The sequence below is a fragment of the Nannospalax galili genome, unplaced genomic scaffold, assembly GCF_000622305.1.
Source record: "Nannospalax galili isolate Female #2095 unplaced genomic scaffold, S.galili_v1.0 scaffold120, whole genome shotgun sequence".
In the NCBI taxonomy this organism is placed as follows: domain Eukaryota; kingdom Metazoa; phylum Chordata; class Mammalia; order Rodentia; family Spalacidae; genus Nannospalax; species Nannospalax galili.
Genome location: NW_008350324.1, coordinates 1,866,553 through 1,883,417, shown reverse-complemented (window position 1 = coordinate 1,883,417; position 16,865 = coordinate 1,866,553). Strand labels below are relative to the sequence as shown.

The 16,865-nt window shown below is 39.2% G+C and overlaps 1 protein-coding gene across 1 annotated transcript in view; it reads right to left on the bottom strand.

Annotated features, from left to right (window-relative positions):
- Med13l (mediator complex subunit 13L) overlaps positions 1 to 16,865 on the bottom strand; it is a 352,308-nt gene that overhangs the window by 44,614 nt on the left and 290,829 nt on the right. Inside the window, exons 6-13 of the mRNA XM_008847464.3 lie at positions 15,781 to 15,975; positions 14,679 to 14,867; positions 9,338 to 9,503; positions 7,111 to 7,215; positions 3,190 to 3,921; positions 1,848 to 2,073; positions 762 to 867; positions 319 to 443 (exon numbers count right to left, since the gene is read on the bottom strand). Coding sequence (XP_008845686.2) covers positions 319 to 443; positions 762 to 867; positions 1,848 to 2,073; positions 3,190 to 3,921; positions 7,111 to 7,215; positions 9,338 to 9,503; positions 14,679 to 14,867; positions 15,781 to 15,975 — 1,844 coding nt within the window. The remainder of the gene's footprint in view (positions 1 to 318; positions 444 to 761; positions 868 to 1,847; positions 2,074 to 3,189; positions 3,922 to 7,110; positions 7,216 to 9,337; positions 9,504 to 14,678; positions 14,868 to 15,780; positions 15,976 to 16,865) is intronic.

Here is a 16,865-nt window from a genome sequence, read left to right as displayed (position 1 = left end):
ATGTGTATGAGTGTATTGCCTGTGTGTATGTGAGTGCACCTGTGTCATGCAATGCCTGAGGAAATCAGAAAGGGCGTCAGATCCCCTGGGACTGGAATTAAGGATGGTTTATAGCCACCATGTGGGTGCTGGGAATCGAACCTGGGTTCCTCTGTAACAGCAGTCGGTGCTCTTAACCACTGCATCTCTCCAGCCCCAGAAACATTTCTGAAGAACATTCAGAACCTAAAATAAGGGCCATCAGGTTCAGCAGATCAAACCAGAAATACTGACATGCTGACATACAGCCCTCCCCACTTGTGTCTATGGCAGACTCACCCCAAGTTCATCATCATCAGAATTATCAAAGATGTTGTCTAAGTCATGGAGGGAAGGTGCCAAATCTGTCACCTGTGTAAGGCTACTGGAGCCAGCTCTGCCAGCAGCATTATCCTGCCGGACATCTGCAGGAAAGGAGCAAAAGAGAATGAATGAGCAGGCTCCACAAGGGAGAGGGAGAGAGGAAAGGTCAAGGACATGGATCTCAATGAACAAGATCTGCCTGGGAATTTTCTCCCTATGCCTTCCTTAAATTTAGAGACAATGATTTCCAAATATGTTTATCAGTTTTGAAAGGAACTGAAAAACAAACTATGAAGGACATTAAAGCCGAGATCAAATTACTGCTATAGCCATAAGAATATACTTTAAAATCGAGATGCATCTCCTTTGCATTTTACTTTAGTAACAATCCAAGTGAGTCAAATAATCATTGTACACACCTGTTTTAGTAGCAGAACTGAAAATAGACATGGCATTTTTCCCATCAGGCACCGGCGTGGAATGACCTGGTGTAGTGACATCCTTGGTACCAAATCCATCCTCTGACTGTGTAATAAATTCAGCCAAACAAAACACATGAACACCAACCCAAAGTGTGGAATATGAGGGAGAACACAAAGAATTAGCGCGTTGAATGGAACTTGTTATGAGCACAGTATGATAAACCATGGTCTATGCAACCAAAGGAAATCAAAGACATGTCCTTGCTCTGGAATTTATACAGAACCAAGAACTCCCCCACTTTCCCTTCAATCCTCTCGGGTATTCTGAGTGAATCAGTGTCAATTTTTAAATGGTACTGGTGGCAGACATGTGATTACAGACCTGCTATGGTGTTAAAAGCTGCCTTTAGTAATGTTATAGATACTGAGTTATAGATAGAGCCTCTGGATCTTCACAGATCTCCATACAGTGTAAAGGAATCTAAAAAGCATTCCCCTCACCTCTACTGGCTTCTTTCAACTGTTATACTTATGCTCTGCTGGCTCTCCAGAACAACTCTTTAAATGGCCCAGTATTTTAGAATGTCTTAAAATTTAAAGTTAAAGACAGCGGGCACACCCAGTACTCATTTTTATCACAATGGAACTAGTCAAATTAATACTGACAATCTATGGATAGTGTTAATATGAAATCAGAGAGCAGAGAGGCACAGCACTTTAAACAGAAGCGCTTAGTAAATAGATACTACACTCAGTACTTTTTGTTTTACATTTCAAGTATTTTGGAAAATATTTTAAAAGAAACAGGGAGCATAGGCCAACAATAATTAGCATATGAGAGGAAACATGCACTGTACAAGCTACAGCCTGGGAAGTATGCAGCTTCCTTTATGCTCGGCTGACTTTTGAACAAGGTGAGCCATGACATAGAAAGGAGCAATAGGCTGTTCGCTACAACAGCACCAAGAGCATGAACATGAGGGCAGAGCACTCAGGCAAGGCTTCCTCACACATTCTGCCTCAAGTCTTCCCACACGTGACAGAATCCCATACCGAGCGGACTGGCTTGGTGGAAAGTGGTACCTTGCTCTTTTTCAGGGACTCCTTCTCTGCCCCTTGTTTGCATTTCTTATTTGCTGTGAAGATGTATTTTATATCACCATCCTCAAAGGTATATGGGTCATTGACTTCTCCCAAACTGTCTCCAGGTTGCTGTGACAGAGGCAATGGGTCGAGGAAGTGGAGTGGCTGCATCTGGGGCTGCTTGTCTTGCCAGACTTTAAACCGTTTGTTAGGTTGTGCTAAGAGTCTGAAAGGTGAAATAAAACATAATTTAAGTGATATAAGGCAAATGGATTTGTTTTTCAAAGCAACAGTCATGCTTTTACAATTTTTTAAACATTTGTTTACTTTGTATGTGTGCAATGCAGAGCTCCAAGGACAACCTTAGGGAGTCAGTTCTCTCCTTTCACCATATGAATCTCAAGGATCAAACTCAGATCAAGAAAAAAGAAAATTTATATTCTCCAGTATCCTATTTTTGGCTTTTGAGATTTCAATCATGATGAAATAAAACTTAGAAGGCTTTGTTAATTTGTTTTTTTTGTCTCTGAGTCCATAGATTCTTAAATTAAAAACACAGGTTACCGGGGCATGGTGGCACACGCCTTTAATCCCAGCACTCAGGAGGCAGAGGCAGGTGGATCTCGGTGAGTTCAAAGGCCAGCCTGGTCTATATAGTGAGTTCCAGGACGGCAGTGGCTACAGGGAGACCCTGTCTCAAAAGGACCGGGGAAAAAAAAAAAAAAAAGATTATCACAGATAAAGATTGTCACAGATTATCATGACAGACTGCCTGGGTTCAACTCTAGTTTTTCAGTTCACAAACTAGCATAATGATGTCTATAGTGAAGATTAAATGAGATAATCTATATCAAGTATTTACAATACTTGATAGTATTCCAAGCACTAATAAATGCTAATACTTCTTAGATACATGGCATAGCTAAATGTATGCAAAGACTTCCTCTAAAGAAAGTGTCCACACATAAGACAGCAATATGGAAAAATCTCATGAAATGGTATTCTTAATTAATAAACAGTAGCCCCCAATAAATGAATATACACTGAGTGTCCTAAAAAGCTACAGAGAGGCCTTTACATGCCACATTATTTAAAAGCCTCTTAAGAACAGACTGCTACATCCGACTGCTAGACACCTCCAAGGAGGAGTCTGGGGCTGCTTGTCTTGCCAGACTTTAAATATTTCCCATGTGCAGAGTCTAGAATAGAAAAGAAAGGTCTGGTTTCATTTTGTCACTGAAGGTTTAGCAAAGCGAGGGGAAGAGAGATGGAGAGGAGCCAGGGAGAGACAGACAGGCATTCTTGGGACCTCAAGAGTCCCACCCTAGAGCAATATCCTTACCTTTGCAGTGCAGTGCTCTCTGAGTTCAAGTCCATTTTGGCATCACATCTCTCTCCCTGGAGCTCTGGAGGCCTGAACTCAGCATCTTCGCTGGGCGGGAGACGAAAACTATGCCACCATTTATCTGATGCCTCTGGGTTTGAGGGCCTAATCCCACTATATAAGGCTGTCTCGCTGACCTCTGCCATCAGAGGCAGTCTTTGGCCTACGAGCACAGTTCTGTCATCCAGAGTGGACAGCTGCTGAAGTTCTAGCCCATTCCCATAGAGGGCTGGATTCACAGGGACAGAAGGTGGGTCCAAACTCTCTGTTTCCTGACCTCGTGGCTGAGGGCTGAGTGTTGGTGGCAGAGGGGAAATAGGGGAATGAGGTGAATCCATAGGATTCAGATTCATTTGCTTGCTTGTATTTCTGGAAGGCACGGCCATTTGCTTATCATACTTCCGACTGCTAGACACCTCCAAGGAGGAGTCTATCCCTGCCAGCCCTAGCTTCTGTCCAGGCGCATCTTGTTCCATACATAACTCTTCGGCCACAGAAGGCCTATGGTGAAACGGTATCAAGGGTCTCTTTTGCAACTTGTCTCCTTTTTCTTGTCTTTCTGTTGTTTTGTGCTTAGAAGAAGCAGGAGGTGGTAAGGATGAAGATGATGATGGTCCTGCACTGAATCCTGGTTGAGACATTGTGGGAGGTCGACTGGATCCTACTGTACAACGTTTTAAAAGTTTATGCCTACAATGAGAATTAAAATAAAGTCAACAAATACCCAGGTACAAGGAACTACCTCACTGTAACATACAAAAGTGCCTCTGACAAGGAATTGCAGGCACACACTGAATGACTAACACATCAGAAAGGGCTCTGCATTCTAGTTATGCTTATAATGCCTAAGGCTACAAACATCTCATAGAACCTGAAGAGTCGATCACACACAAGATCAAGCAGATAAAAGGCAGACTTAATGAGAAACATGAATTAATATCCTGCTAATCCCATATCTTGCTAATGAGGTGGGAACTTCAGACAACCAACTCATACTATATCTTAAAAACCTTACAAGATTGAATACACAGTAAAGCAAAAAATTTCTGTTTCTATTTTGTAACACTCTAACTCTTAGTGCACAATGGTTTATGTGGCTTATAGTGTTGTAAATTACTATGTCCCATCCTCTGAAGTGTGAAACTACGAAAAATATTTAATCATAAGATCACTTAATAGGATAAATATACTAAGAACTTACCTGTTACTGCAGCCAGAAAATAAGAGACATGAGACAACTCTGAACCTTACAGACAAATGTCAAAATGGGACAGAAGTAAAAAGGTTGTGAATCAGCACACACACCATATGTCCCTTAACCCCACCTCATCTCAGCAAGAACACCAAATCTGCCCACACTTCTTGGCATGCACAGGCCTGAGAAATGACTCAGCAAGACTCCACTAGATGATGCCAAGGTTTAATCTGTGCAACAAAGTCATATAGCAGGTCAGCCAGTTCCTCCCAATATATAAATCATTCCTAGGGAAAACTTATAAGCTCTCTGGTGTAGCTGTAACTCTCTGAGGCCACTTGGGTGGCATTAAATTACTGCTGCATTGCACTAAATGATGCTCTCGTGGGCAGTAAAACGGATTTGTGTGGCATAATGGGATGGTTTAGTGGGACAGCAGGATGGCTGCCCTGCTCCATTTGGCCATTAAATAGTGAGAGGAGTCATTCCATAACCAGTTCAGTAATCCTGCAGCAGATAATCTGAAAATATTCTGGCCAAACTCTTTGCTACTCTAAAAAATAAAACAAAATTCCTGACTTTGAAGGTGTTCTAAACATAAGGCTATGAAAAGTACAACAAAAGGTGTGTTTTAAGCAGCAAAAGCACCATCCCACAGTAGTAAGTGAGCATCTCATCAGATAGATCTCAGTTGTGTCATTAAAAATCTTCTACGTATAGACAGATTTGGGTTTTCTTAGAGAGGTTTAACTGGCTTAACTGTACTGGCCTTCTGGAAAGTTCATTATGCACTCCTCTGTATAAATGTCATAAAGTTGGCCTCTTTCAACTGTATCAAATGACTCAGTTCTATATTATTCTATATTATTCTATATTATTCTATATTTAGAATCAGGACTGTGTCCTGAACTGAGAGACCATGCAGCAAACCCCTGAGTACCACAGGAGCCTGGCTGGGGCAGGCCGAAGAAGAAGAGCCTGGAGGGATCCTCGGTCACTAGGTGGTGGGTGCTACAAGAAAACATAAGTCAGAGCAAGACAATGCAAGAAAATGTGGTGAAAGAGGAAAGGATAGTAATAGCCATTTCAGAGCAAGTCACTGTGAATGCAGCAACAATACTAGAAGAAAAGTGATTAAGCTTCGAGGCTGAAAAGGAAAAAACCAGAATGGCTGTTAGCTGTCATGTGGGTACTGGGAACCAAACCTGGGTCCTCTGCACAAGCAGCCAGTGCTCTTAACTACTGGGCCATCTCTCCAGGCTCCCTGTTCCCCAAGGATATTTCTCAAAGGCCCTCTAAGCATTCAGTACTAAAGCATATGTGAGAAGTAAAGTCTGGAGATGCATGTCTGGAATAATGGGATGGCACTCTGGTATGAACACCACTATTAGAAAGAGCATAGGTAGAAGAATTTGGTAAGGAACTAGAGCAGTCTTTCCAGAGCACAAAAAGTAAAGCATCATACAAAAAGCAGGCATACAATAATTCAAGGCAGCAAATAAAAATGTGGTATTAATCAGTAAAAAGATTTCATTAAGTGAAAATTTAGATTGTAGGAAAGATCAGGAAAAGTAAGAAAAAGTCCCAAGTCAAACACCCTACGGTTTATATACCATGTACTTGCTAAAAGTAGACCATAGCTCAGCTGGGTGCTGCCTATAAATCTAGAAAAGAACAGAATACCCTATCCTTGCCCCCAGGATTCACAACAGCCAAGAGACAAAAGTAAAACAGGTATTCAGCTACTACAAATCACACCCATCCTAAGGCTGTAGGGAAATCCTCACAAGCTCAGAGAGGAGACAGTGAAAGCACAAACAACTTCTTCTAAAATGTTCTTCCTCTTTCAGCAGTAAGTACGATTATGCTGAAAGTTAACTTTTCTCAACAAGGGGCTACCCATCAAGGTGAAGCTGAAAAAGAGAATTACCACAAGAGGCCGAAGGGACAGAAGAGGGTATTAACACTACCCCGTCAGTGTATGCGTGGAAAGGGGTTTTATCTCCTATCTCACTCACTAACATTAAAAGCCCCTTTTCTGAAAATGAATGGACATTTTCTGAATATACCTATATCAAGTGAACCTCCTGTAAGTAGTGAGCAATGTCAAATTGGAAAATCTATGCTTTAGAAGTAAGTGAAAAATCAAGGCACATTCTAACCATTTGTTGAACTGGAACATAAGGTTTGTATCCTTAAAATGTTAAGAACCCTACCACAAATCAGTATCAACAAGATTCCTTACTACCACAATTATTGGTGAATCATAAGACGCAAAAATTTTCTGCAGAAAACAATTTAGGGCTCTATCCAAATACCTCAATGAATTAGCAATTAAGGCACCATGACTACAGTAATTGTGGCTTTAGTAAGGGGTTACCAAATACCTGTATCAGTTATGAGAAAAACAGCAACACTACTATCAATAGCAAAACTTACCTAAAAAGTCTGCTTAATCAAAATTCTATTGACTTCAGCCAACCTATTTTCAATAAAAAACTCTTGAGTCCTGACACTAAAACAGCATCATCTGCATATTAGAAAAGACTAATTCTCTTCTTCCCTACTGGAGAAGACTTAAAACACAACAAAGAGACCAGGAAGAAGTGGTCTGTGAGGCCAGAAGATGAGCCACGAGAATGAGCTGCCACTCTGTGGTCTGTCTGCCTTTTTTAAAAACCCACCTGGAACAAGAACAGCTGACTCTTTGGGTTGGATCCACAAAATCCCAAGTAGCAGGATTGCTAGCAGGCTCTTCTTCAAGAGTTGGAGTTGACATTTGGCTCCTCCTAAAAAGGTTAAAAATGTACCTTCTGTACGAACATGAGATAATAATCATTCCTCTAGAGAGAAAATTGTTTTTAACAAAAGCTTGACTACATTATACACAGTAATGGAATCCTGCTAACAAATTGGCTCAGAACAACTAAAAACATCTATCTGCTATTTGACCAGGAGCAGGATTCAAAGATCCCTATCTAAGTTTATCTTATATTTTAACATGGATGGCATATACAGCAATTGAACAATATCAGGTATTATTAGTTCTTGTTTATTTTTTAAAAGTCACCTATACACATACAAGGCCCCGTGGGTTTAAACCCCAGTACTTCATGCTTGTACTCACAGGTTATACAAAAGCCACCTAAATTATGAATAAAAAAATCTGTTTTAAATTACCTTTTGGTGTCATTTATAAATTACACTGACGTTGTTAAATCACTCTCAAAATTCCCATGTATTTACTAACATTTGAAGACAGTATTCTAAGCACTTTTAAGTGAACTAAAACAAAAATAAAAATTATCTCCTATATGTCATTCATAATGCAGCAAAATGTACTTCTCTATTATTTCCAGTGAAAATCGGAATATGAGAGTATTTTTGAATTGCTGATTTCCCAAAGCTGATACTGCAAGTTTCTCAATGGTGCCTCTGTAGGAGTTCTCTTGCACCATACCCTTTCCTATCTTCTTTGGTGTTTCACTTCCCAATTCTGTACTGGTTGCTATGGTCTGTTAGAGATAGTGGAAGCGTAAGGCTGGTGCAGATTAACAACCAAAGATGGCAAGGTAATGAAAAAGAAATACTAACTTGGAAATTATTTAGGCATTGCAGATATAAGTAAAAATATCTGTGCCAATTATTCTAACAGAGAAGACTAGCTCTAAATGCTTGGAGATAGTCTTCTAGAATATATAATTTTTTATGGCAATTATTTTAGATTTTGTCTACATCTTCAGTGGCCTAGTCTAGAACCAATTCATTGGGAAATGAGTATTTAGTATAAATCTGCTAAAAAACTGATTCAAAGGACAGGTCTTAAATCTGTATATAGAACTTTACTTGCTGTTTTAAAAAGATTCTTTTTAATTATGTTTATGTGTCTGTGTACACGAGTGCAGGTGCCCAGGAATCCAAGAAAGAATGTTGGATCCCCGGGAGCTGGAGTTATAGGCAGTTGTAAGCTGCTTGACATGGGTGCTGGAAACTGAACTCAGGTCCTCTGCAAGAGTAGCAAGTGATCTCTAACAACTGAGCCATCTCTCCAGCCCCTTTATATATAACTTTGAAAAGGAGTTTCATTAGAAGCATTTAATTTACTTCCAAATGAGTAGTTCTTAGCAGTTATCAACAAGAATATCCATAGCCTTGTGTTCTAGAAAATGAAGATTCTTTTTACTAGTATCAATCAAGAAAGTGGGCATAAAATACATACTAAAACAGGTATGAAACTGTGCTGTTTACATAAATCTTCATAAGCTGAAACTCAGTTATTGACTACTGTTTGTTATCGTCATTTAGACAATTAAAATAATCACCAGAAGTCTCTTCTTGGAATCAATTCTTTCTTCCCTCAAAACAAGTAAAGTAAAGCAAGCAGAAAGGAATAGAAAGGAAGTAGAGTGGGGTAGAGGATGAGTAAACATAGTTTCCTCAAATCAACAAATAGAAAAAGAGTGGTTAATCTGAATAGGCCCTCTACATTTCATCATTCAGGTATGTGCTGTCAATTAAAACACAAGGCCAACGTATCACAGTAATTGTCCAAGAAGCTCATTTCCCTTATTGGGAAATAATTGATAATTCTGTATGCAAAAGAAAGCCCAACCAACGGCTGCACTGACAATCAGGGTAAACTCTGAGACATCCCTGCCCACAAGGTCACATCAACACCATTCCAGTCAGTCTTTAGATGATCAGGAACTTGAAATTTTTCCACAGTAATCAAATCCAATAAATGTCTTGATTTTTAACATCTTTGTCCTGAATCATATTCAGATCATATTAAGATCACAAAATGAAAATGTGAAGACCCTCAGGTTTGGTCACACAGTAGTAAGAAGTGACTGACCCTCTTTATTCTGCAATCAAGGAGACTGTTATCAAACTATGATCCAGAAAACATACTTAGAATGGGTTCTGTTGAGGATGCATTCCTTCCAGACTCGATGGACCATATGATTGTGGAGTTTTGGAGGAATCTTCCCCGATCTCTTTGGACTATGCATAGTTATCATCCCCCCATCTTGGGAACCTAGGTGACTAGCAGCACTTTGCACACCTCCACTGTCACCTGGAAAACAAAGATGATTTGGAAAATGTCCCCTGGTACATAAACTGTATTGCATTTCAATTATTCAAACTCACCTGAGTCTTTGTCCCCTACCCCCTATCTGTAACACTATCTGTAGGTATGAGTAAAATTTGTGTCTCACACATATAACTAACCAGTCAACACCAACTTGTCCAGGGCTATATGATTCTTTGTGTTTTCCCTAAAGCAGCTGATCTGATTAACATGTAAACATCCACCAGGGGAGATGCATACAGATGCATTCTTATTCTACATATTTTGGATACAACTTAGAAGGAAGGGCTCATAATTTTAGTAATAAAAATGTAAACATTCAATACTTGAGTTTTTAAATATAAACATAAATGTGTTTCAAGGCAGAACAGAATAGCAGAGAAAGCTTTATGCTTGTTTAGCTAAACGGTTCTATAACACAAGCAGGCAAAAGACAGAATCTAATAGCACAAAGCTTTTAACAAGGTCAAATTTCAAATTTGTGTATGGAACTGTCTGTCTGATTTCTGATACTAGTTATCAAGGCTTAGTACAAAAAATCTGAAAAAGGTTGTCCCAACATTTTATGTCAGAGGATTCAAAAGTCAGTGGCTTCTCTGAAAGGAATTCACTTAGTTTTTCCATCTTTAAAGGAACAGGTAACCCATTTCTTTTGACCACATACACTATGACGATACTTTCAGAAGATCCTACTCCTATTTCATACAAGACAAATGCTAAAATCAATTTCCATTCACTTCGATTACTTTCACCTGTTTGATTTAATAAGTATATTGTGGGGTTTGTTCTTAATAGAACATAGGTACAAAACATCTTGACCAAGAGTCAACTTAAGCACTTTGGAAAATCTGCACTGCTAGCTGAAAAATATGTGAAGCGTCCTTATAACATAAATTACTCTCCATGTTGATGTAACACATCATTACTTTGCTGGATGGTTAGGCCTATCTCCAGTTAAAAAACAAACAACAGAATGATTACATTTTAAAGACTGAAGACTTCTTGTTCCCAGAAAAGTACTACCACTACAGACGAGACAAACTAAAGGAGGCAGGAGATCTGGACCTCCATTACTAGCTTGTTATTTTAAAAGTGTGTTGACTTGGTTCACCATGCAGGAGAGTTCACTTCAGTTTTATTAGTTTTCAAATGTCTATCAAAAAAACCTAGATAAATAGGTAGATAACAAAGTACATAACAAGACAATTTCTCCTCAAACATCCTAGAGAATAAACGTCCATGGCATTTAAGGAAATAATCTGTGGCCCCAAAAGAAGGTGGGGGAAAACAAGTCACAAATATGCTTGTGATGAAGGTTGGAGTAATGTTTTTCAGTAGCACTTACTGACTAAAATAAAATGTGGCTCACATCTTACATGGAATTAAGCTATTAGATACATGCACACTGAAAGTTATAACTTCAGTTACAACCTCCACACATCAAACACAAGAGGCAAGGAAGACTTTCCCTTCCAGATATGATATACATGATCTCACCAAATTGTCTGGCCCTTCTAGATCCTCTGCTAATCTAGGAGAGAGCTCTTGGCTACTAGATCTAGGGAACCATGCTAACATTCAATGCTGGAATGGCAAGGGGAGGGGGCGGACGACCAAGAATTCTTCTTGAAGAGTCCTAAGTTGTAAATTGGCACTATGGAACATGACATTTGGGCAAATTCATTTTACTACAAAGATATCAGAATCTTTAATTACATTGTTTCCTTTAGCAAGTAAGGTGGTAGTGGGAGAGTTATTTACCCAAGGCCCAGTGTAATAGCATACATAGAGCTAAAGGGAAAGAATGTGAAGATCCAGAGTTGTGAGGACTATAATAAAACTCATCATAGACAAAAGCTCTTGATTTAAACTATGAACTCTTAAGAGTTCTGAAATGATTAGAAGTCAAGGGCATCATGTATACAGCAGGTCTTTCACTTTAAAGTGAACATGAATTTCACTAAGTATCTGGAAACAAATTGATAAAGAACCAGATAAAACTAAAACTGACAAAAAATTAAAAAAGTAGTGCAACTCTTACAAATCAAAACCTTGAAGTGAAATTAAAACTTCAAAATACTGACAATTATAGTCTTTCTATCAATCTTTCTTCTCTATGAGGATTATGACAAAAGATAAAGTATTTTTCCTTCAATTTAATTATAATAAAAACTGGTTGGTGGCAACGATCTTTTCAGAAGAGATCATCCAGACTCCCTGCTTTGTCAGACCTGGATATATAATATATGAAATGCCAAAGCTTGCTCTATTTTGTTCTAGCTGAATTTTGCTTTACCCTGTGTTTTTGCCCAGGCAGTCCCACTGCAACCAGCCAGGCAGAACATCTAGTGCACATAGCATCAGGGAGTACACTATTTCTACAATACTGGGAAACTGACAAGTAGCCAGGTAGCACGTCCCTCCCAGCTATACCTGCATCTCTATGGAGCCCACCGTTTCTGCATTCTGCAAAATTTATTTTATCCTAATCAAAAATTTTTTTAACTGAAAACCTCTTTGTTAATTGACCTTCCCTGGTCTGATGTAACTATGGTAATTGGTTTTGCCCCGAGCATGATGTTATTGTGGTTTTAAGCCTTATAAGCCCTGCCCTGCTTCTCCTCAGGGTCTAGAGTTCTTTTGGACATTAGTCCTCTTTCTGGCCACTGGCTATTAATAAAGGACTCCCATCACTATATGGTGTTCCTCTGATTCTAGCTTGGTATTACATACCCATACAGAACTAAGGGGGACGGAATATGAGGATCCCTCAGTATCTACGGGGGAATATTTTCAGGGCTCGCTACAAATACCAACATCCCAGGAGGTTCAACTCCCTCATATAGTATATTGTCTTTGCACTTACCCCAGCACATCTTCCTGTATGCTGTTAAGTGGTCTCCAAATTACTTGTAATACATAACGTAAGTTCTGTGTGAATAGCTACTATACTAGATTAAGGAACACTGATAAGGGAGGAAAAAGTCTGTATGTGTTTAGTACAGATAAAATGTTTTTCTTGATATTTTATTTCTCTTTTTTTTTCTTCCTTTTTTTTTCGCTTTTTTTTTTTGTCTTTTTGAGACAGGGTCTCCTTGTAGCCCCAGCTGTCCTGGAACTCTATGTAGACCAGGCTGGCCTTGAACTCATAGAGATCCACCTGACTTTGCCTCCGGAATGCTGAGATTAAAGGCGTGTTTTTTTTTTGTCTTTTTGAGACAGGGTCTCCTTGTAGCCCCAGCTGTCCTGGAACTCACTATGTAGACCAGGCTGGCCTGGAACTCACAAAGATCTGCCTGCCTCTGCCTCCCAAGTGCTGGGATTAAAGGCGTGAGCCACCACGCCCAGCTTTTTTCTTGATATTTTAGATCTGTGGTTAGTGTTATCCACAGATGAGAAACCTATGGGGACAGAGGGTCACAGGTTCCCCCTACATGGCTCTTAAACACACAGACTACTTTCTATTTCTTTCAAAATACTTTATCACTAATTCCTAACAGACAACTTAATAATGTGTGCTGAAGTTGGAGGCTTGAGTATTGTTTTACATTTTGACTGTAACAGCATACTGCTGTATTATTTACAAAGTGCTTCCATGTACACTCCCTGATACTTTTACAGCACTTCTGTAAAGTATGTATTAACAGAAAAGGAAACTGAGGATCTGATAAAGCATGAGAATGAATGAAGTCACTCATTTTGTAAGAGTCAGGCTTTAAAGTTAGGTCTGCTCAATCACAATGCCTGTGGTTTCTCAATATGCTTTCAACCATGAGCATTTACTGAATGCCTATCTGTGGTGAGCAAAATGTTAAAGACTTTGAAATGCCATCTTTCCTAATCATAGAAATCATCATGTAAATATGCATCCTGCTACAGAGTTTGTTTTCAGAGCATCTCAAATCATTACCAACAGGGCCCATATCAAATGCCCATGAATAATTTCATTTCAGCAGAAGCATAATGACTACACTTTGCAATTAAAAACAAACAAACAAAAAAAACCCCAGCTGGGCATGGTGGTACACACCTTTAATCCGAGCACTCAGGAGGCAGAGGCAGGCGGATCTCTGTGAGTTCGAGGCCAGCCTGATCTCCATTAGCGAATCCAGGCCAGCTGCAGCTACAAGGAGACCCTGTCTCAAAAAGACCAAAAAAAAAAAAAACCTGTTCTCAACTCAAGCAATTCTTGAATTTTTCCATGAAGGAGTGTCAACATTTTCATTTTCACGGACAAAGAATATATTCAGGGCTCCTAGGTGCTACTCTAATAATAAAATGGAAAAAGGATAATTTGATATTTGTCCTTGGTTAGCAATGATCATTTGGGCAACGGCTTTAATTATCTCTGGTCTGGTGTTCATGATGGTTAATGTTATCAACATGATTGACCTAGGAAATGCCTGAGGGACAAGTGAAGTACACCTCTGGTATGTCTATAATAGCATTTTCAGAGTCAGTTATATCCCGATTTTAAACTTTATAAGCCCTGCCCTACAGATTTAATCAAAGGATTAAACTGTTGGTAGGGTCAAAGTATGATGGCATTGGGAGGCAGTGAAAAACAGCAGACAGGGCCTCACTGAATGAAGTGGGACACTGGGAACATGTCCTTAGGACTGCTCTCTTGCCCTGGCTACTTGCTGTACCTTCTTTTTCTTTGCTTCCTGTCTTCAAGAAGGAAAATACTGCCTGCACCACACCTCCCTACCACCATGATGTTCTGTGTAACGACATGGAGTCACGCAACTATTGACTAATTCCTCTGAAAATGTAAGCCAAAGTGAATCCTTTCTCTCTCGTCAAGTATTTTGGTCACAGTGACATAGGGGTAACTATTACAGTGTTTGCCATTTGTTTGAAAAGTAAAAAAAAGACAATCCACATCCAGTTTCCTACCAATGTATGTAAATGTGGACACAAGTGTGAAGGGTAAGTGTGTGTGTAGAACTTAGGCACAGTGCCAACACTGTTAAGTCAGAATGAAGACTAATATGGTACAATTAAAATCCTCAAACACATAAATTCTACTTGTTTAAAATTTTCTGTCCTATTTTATAAGATCTCTAAGTTGCTCTCTTATCTCCATTGCTTCCACCAGGAATTCTGCCATGCTGCTGACTTTCTGGGGCTTTCAGGAGCTTCCCCAGTAGCACTCACCTGTACCGGTCTGCTCTGGAGAAGTGGGTGGAGTCAGAGGCATCCCACAGTTACTTGGGTCTTTCATGCTACCAAGCCCCTGCTGCCCAATTGTAACATGACCTCCCGCACTGGCAACACCCTGAGGAACTGGGATGTCATTCTGAGAGATCAAAACAAAAGCTGAAGGGTAGACCATCCGAACACCACCTGTAAGGAAAGAGAGCCAGGCCTGACATAGTGTCCACAAAAGACTACCAAACCCACTATTAACAGTGATCAGGTCAGAGCTCGATGGGGGAAATGAAGGACTGCCCAAACTGTTATGTTTCATTCTTCCTTCGTTAACAGTTACTTGAATATGTGTTCAAATATGATGGTAACAGCATGTGAAATACAAGGACCATTGCTGCTTCAGGAAGGATTACTCAGCATATACCATCATGTCAAGAGAATAAAAAATAAGATGGGAAAATTATGGAGGCTGTTTCTGATGAATCTGCATAATTATCTTTTGAAACTAAAAAAGATGAAGCTCAGGGACTGGAGAGATGGCTCAATGGTTAAGAACACTGGCTGTTCTTGCAGAAGACCTGGGCTCAAATCCCAGCACCCACATGGCAGCTATCAACTGTCTATAACTCTAGTCCCAGGGGATCTGACAGCCTCTTGTGACCTCCGTGGGCATTGCACAACTCAAGTGCACTTACCTACATGTAGGTAATACATGCCTATACATAAAATTAAAATAATTAAATAAAATAAATAAAATAAGATAAATTTAAAAAAAAAATCACTAAGCCCAAATGTTCTCAATGGTGACTTCCACCAACCATTTAAGGGAATTTTGTTAGTTCTGGGGCTGGAGAGTGTCTCAGTGGTTAAGAACACTGGCTGTTCTTCCAGAAGACCGGGCTCAAATCCCAGCACCCACATGGCAGCTATCAACTGTCTATAACTCCAGTTCCAGGGGATCCAAAAGCCTCTTCTGTCCTCTGCGGGCATTGCATGACATGGGTGCAGTTAGCTACATGCAGGCAATACACGCATACACATAAAAATAAATTAAAAAATTTTAAAAAGACGAAGGTAAAGTTCTCCAGGTAAAATTATTTTCTCTTACCAACAATTACTTCAACTGCCACAGGGAAATCGTCATCATATCCCAGCTCTTCTTCCTCTTTCAACTCCTCCTTCTTTTTTAGCACCATCGGGTAAAAATACTGCCATTCCTCAATCAACTTGCGGGTGGCTGGGTCAGACATCTTGTATGCTTGGCCTGTTAGTGTTCCATTTAAGCCATAAGGGCTTACCAGTACTATGGAAGAAAGATATGCTACTCATTAGAGAAATAATTATTACATGTAATGCTACAAATCTGGTCATTTAGGGTTAAAGCATAGGTCTACTTTATGTACATCACTTTATACCCTAAAACCTTTGCCATTATAGTTTTTAGTATTATTTTAGAATTACTTATTTCTATGCCCTTTAACTCACATCAGTTTTTGAAGGAAATCAAATAGGAACAGTATTACACTTTCAATTCTATCAACACACACGATATATACTATCTGTATATTCAATGTACAACATGCACTATATAAACTATCTGTACATACAATGCACAACACACACCATATAAACTATCTGTACATACAATGTGCAACTACACTATATACAATGTTTGTGCATACAATGTACAACACACTATATATAAACTATTTGTACATACAATGTACAACATACACTATATATACTGCCTGTCCATACAATGTACAACACACTATCTGTGCATTACAATGGGAACATAAAATCTTTCATAAGAGAAGAAAATCAATATGGACCCCCAGGTCTGACTACAACTTGAATGCTACCTGTAGATCAAGAGACTTCCTGAATATCTGTAGTAAAATACAAAAATAAAACTAATATTAAGCACAAAAGTCTTACTATACACAGCCTGAAGCATAATGTTTGCTTATAATTTTCATTGTGATTGTTAAAGTAGCCTGTTGATGAAATATTTTAATGTAAAATTTATTTAACTCAAAGAGCTCACTATTTCCTTTCAGTTTTCAACCGCATTCTTGTTTTCAATAAGTTATAAACAATAAAAACAACGACAAAGAAACAAAACAACAATAACAAAAAAAAAAATGGTTAACATGGTACTTGAATAATCAGGCCAGGTTTTTTCTTTTTTTC